This window comes from Corvus brachyrhynchos, unplaced genomic scaffold, assembly GCF_000691975.1.
Source record: "Corvus brachyrhynchos isolate BGI_N302 unplaced genomic scaffold, ASM69197v1 scaffold58, whole genome shotgun sequence".
NCBI classification, from domain to species: domain Eukaryota; kingdom Metazoa; phylum Chordata; class Aves; order Passeriformes; family Corvidae; genus Corvus; species Corvus brachyrhynchos.
Window position 1 is genome coordinate 1,266,388 of NW_008239539.1, and position 3,477 is coordinate 1,269,864.

The 3,477-nt window shown below is 48.2% G+C and overlaps 1 protein-coding gene across 2 annotated transcripts in view; it reads left to right on the plus strand.

Moving 5' to 3' along the window:
- The window catches only part of LOC108448434, a 79,106-nt gene that overhangs the window by 61,196 nt on the left and 14,433 nt on the right, over nucleotides 1-3,477 (plus strand). For both annotated transcript variants that reach the window (XM_017741292.1, XM_017741293.1), the window contains exon 19: nucleotides 252-447. In XM_017741292.1, the coding sequence (XP_017596781.1) occupies nucleotides 252-447 (196 nt within the window). The remainder of the gene's footprint in view (nucleotides 1-251; nucleotides 448-3,477) is intronic.

Here is a 3,477-nt window from a genome sequence, read left to right on the forward strand (position 1 = left end):
CTGCTGATCTGGATGTCCCCCTGAAGGAGCAGCCCTCCTGTGACCTGCTGGATGTCACAGGAACTGCTTAGTGTCTGAGCTCTGTATTTTGGAATCTTTAGTACACTAGCAGTCTATTAAAGAGGAGAGAAAACAAGGAGCAACAGCAGATTTGCTTACTCACAGCTTTCCTTCCCAGCCAAAGGAAAGCTGGGATGTTCCCAGTGCTTACCAGTTCCTTATAACCTGTTCCATCTCTGGTTTCTTCTCAGGATCCAGCTGCTGTAGAAGCTCACTGTACCTACCTTACCTCAGGCACTGCCCTTGTGCTGTGCCTGCAGAGGCCCAACGCTGTGAAGAAGCTGATGGATCTCCTGGGGCCAGAGGATCCTCAGCTGGCCCAAGCACTGGATCCATGCCTCTGGAGGGCTCAGTATGGCACCAGCACAGTCCAGAATGGATTTTATGGTAGGTTTTTGTAAAAGAAAAGTCCAAAGGCTCAGATATACAAATGAAGACTATGTTATGTATTGTTCCCTCCTGCATTGTCACTACACGTCCAGCCTTGGAACAGTGGAGGCCATTATTCCCTAGAAAGCTTTCCCTGTGTTCTTGGTAGCTGAGCTGAGTGTGTCTCAAGCAATGAAATACTCTCCCAGAAGATATATTCCAAAAGGGTTCTTCCCAGAGCAGCCCTAGATCTGTCTTTATCAGAACAGATTTCCTTTGATCTCTTTCCTGCTTGGTCATTTCATACTTTGAGCTTGGTTATTTCATTATTATCCCCAAGAACCCATCTGTCTTCCCTGCTTGTGTGTCCCTTCCTGATGTCTCCATTACCCATGGGCCAGCTCCAAGATTTCACAAAGACTCTGAGTTCCTGTAACATCCCAAAATGCTGATGGGCTGGCTGGAGAGAGGTGATCCAGACCTGCTCTGCCTGAGGCAAGCAGGGAGACTCAGCTGTTTCCCACCTGGAAAGGCTCTTTCCAGCTGGCACATGGGCAGAGGCACAGGGCAAGTCAGCATCCTTGGAATGCTGAACCATCCCAGCTCCTCTGCCAGCAGGGAGGCACTGGGATGTTGCAGTGTGTGGGAGGGGGTGAAGGATGGGAAAATGGGGAGTATCCGTGGAGAGAGCAGCCTGTGGAGAGCCCAGCATTATTGCCACAAGGAGGGAAGGATGTCATTCCAAAATTCCCATGGAATTAAGCATGGTCAGCTCCCTCCCTGTGCCTCTCCTCAGTGTTGCACGGATTTTGCTCTAATAGTTAAAGGAATGTAAAAATAATGAAGCAATAATTTCTGTAAACTCAGGTGAACTGGCTGGCAGGCACTGTGTGCCCTCAAGTCCCACAAGAACTTTCCTGACAAGATCCATTGGATTATATGGCTCTTCCTATCATATCCTGGGCTGTGAGATCACTCCCTCTTTTCTTCCACGTCCAGTGGGCTGCTGAGAACTGGCAGGGAATGAAGGAGCCACAGCTTGGGAAAGACAACCAACCCCTCACTGCAGAACCTTCTTTAACCCTGAGGACTAGGATTCAGCCAGGAGAGATCTCTCACCACGATCCCACAGGATTTGTGGGAGTGACTGAAGAGCAGGATCTACCTACACAAAAAAAAAAGTGGTCAGGGCTCTTCAGCCAATCCTTTTCCACTCTCAGCCTCTGCTCCTCTTGCTCTGGAGATGAGTGGATTGTGTATCCAGATTGCTCTGAAGCTCCTCAGTCATGGCTAAGAATGGGTTAAGAGATACCCCAGATTTCAGGTGTTTGCTACAGTTGGAGCATCCCCAGCCTAACTCAGTGAAAATGAGCAGGGGAAGCTGAGTCTCATCCTGTTTTGTTGGGAGTTACAGGGAGCTCACTGTGTCAGAGAGATGCTTGGATGTTCTGACTCCTTTCAGACCCCTGGGCTGGGATCTGAAGTTGCTCTTGAGATCTGGGCTGAGCCCAGAGCTGCCCCTGCCCTCTGAGCCCAGCCCCTGTGCTCTGTGTAGGGCCCAGCTGTAGGGCTGGCCCACAAAGCCCTCCCTGCACATGTCCCAGGAAAAGGGATGCAGTCTGCCCTGGAGCTGTCTGTCCATAAGGAAAGGACTGCTCCTAACCCCCTGCACCTCCCAGAGCTTGTCCTCCAGCACAGGTGAAACATTTACCTACAAGTTAAGTTGGAAGAACCTTCAATGAGTAAGTGGAGGGCTGTGCAAGACCATCTTCCTTTCCTAGGAGGGAATTCTAAGCTTTCCTAGTTTTGTTCCAGCTGAGGAAGAACTTCAGTTAATGCCTGAAGCAGAGCAAACTCTCACTTTTCCTCCCTAAGTGACAGGGGAAATGCAATTTAGATGAAGATGGGGTTCCAGGGACACTGGTGAACCAAGAAATGCAGCTTTAAAGCTCTGGGGCTCAGCTGCAGAGGCAAACCTGCACCCTCCCATCTCTTCTGGGACTTGGGAAATCACTGTACTGTGCTTCTTCTCCCATCCAAAGAGCTCTGACATATGCACCCTACACTGCCTTGTACCTTGAGCAACGTGAGAGTAAAACACTCATTTTGGGAGCATTTGTGTTCTCTGTAATGCCACAAATGATGGAAGCACAGAGGGTTTGGTGTGGAGGTGTGGAAAGGATCCAGCCCAGCTCCTACATTGGTGACTTACACAACCTCAGGATTGTAAACTGCTGCCTTAAGGGCTCTGGCTATACAATACCTGGAATTATGGAGCTCAAACAGGGCTGAGTGCTCTCAGGTGGGATCCTTTGAATGGGCAGCCTCCAAGGTGGTAATATTTCAGAGGATATTTGGATCCCAGGAGCATGGATCTGTGCCAGCACATCGACAATCTATCTAAACTCAATAGAAAGAGCTTTTCCCTCTCTAATGTTTTCCATCCACAAATCTCCAAACATTCTGAGTAATGCTTTCTAGCACTGTTGCTTTATAGGGAAATACTCAGCTGTTAAGCCTGGAGGAACCTCTCAAGTCACTGAGTTCAGTTAATTCCCTCACAGACAACCCCATCATGTTTTCCCTTCCATGAGCACCCACCCCAACTGGACGGATGTCACAGAGCTTTGAGAGCTAAAAATCTTACATTTTCAGACTTAAATACAGCTCCATACAGTTTGTGCCCATTTGTTCCTGTGCCATTTATCTTTATTTTAAGTAGCTCTTTTTACACCTCTGACCTTTCCTACCCTGGAGTGTTTATCAGAAATCAGATTTGTTTCTCAGCTTTGGGTCGTGTTGGGTCAAACGAGCCAAGGTCTGGTTTAACTCTTCAGATGATTCTCCATTCCTCCAGTCATCCTCATGTCATTTCTCTGACTGTTCCAGTCTCAATTTACCTTTCCTGACCAGAGGTGAACAGAAAAATGTACTTCCATCAGCAATGCCTCATGCTAATTCTGATTTCCGTGGTCAGTCAGAGTTCTCAGTGTGTTTGGGACCTGCATTATTTTACTAAGCACATCTATTTTACTAACCAGTAGCTCT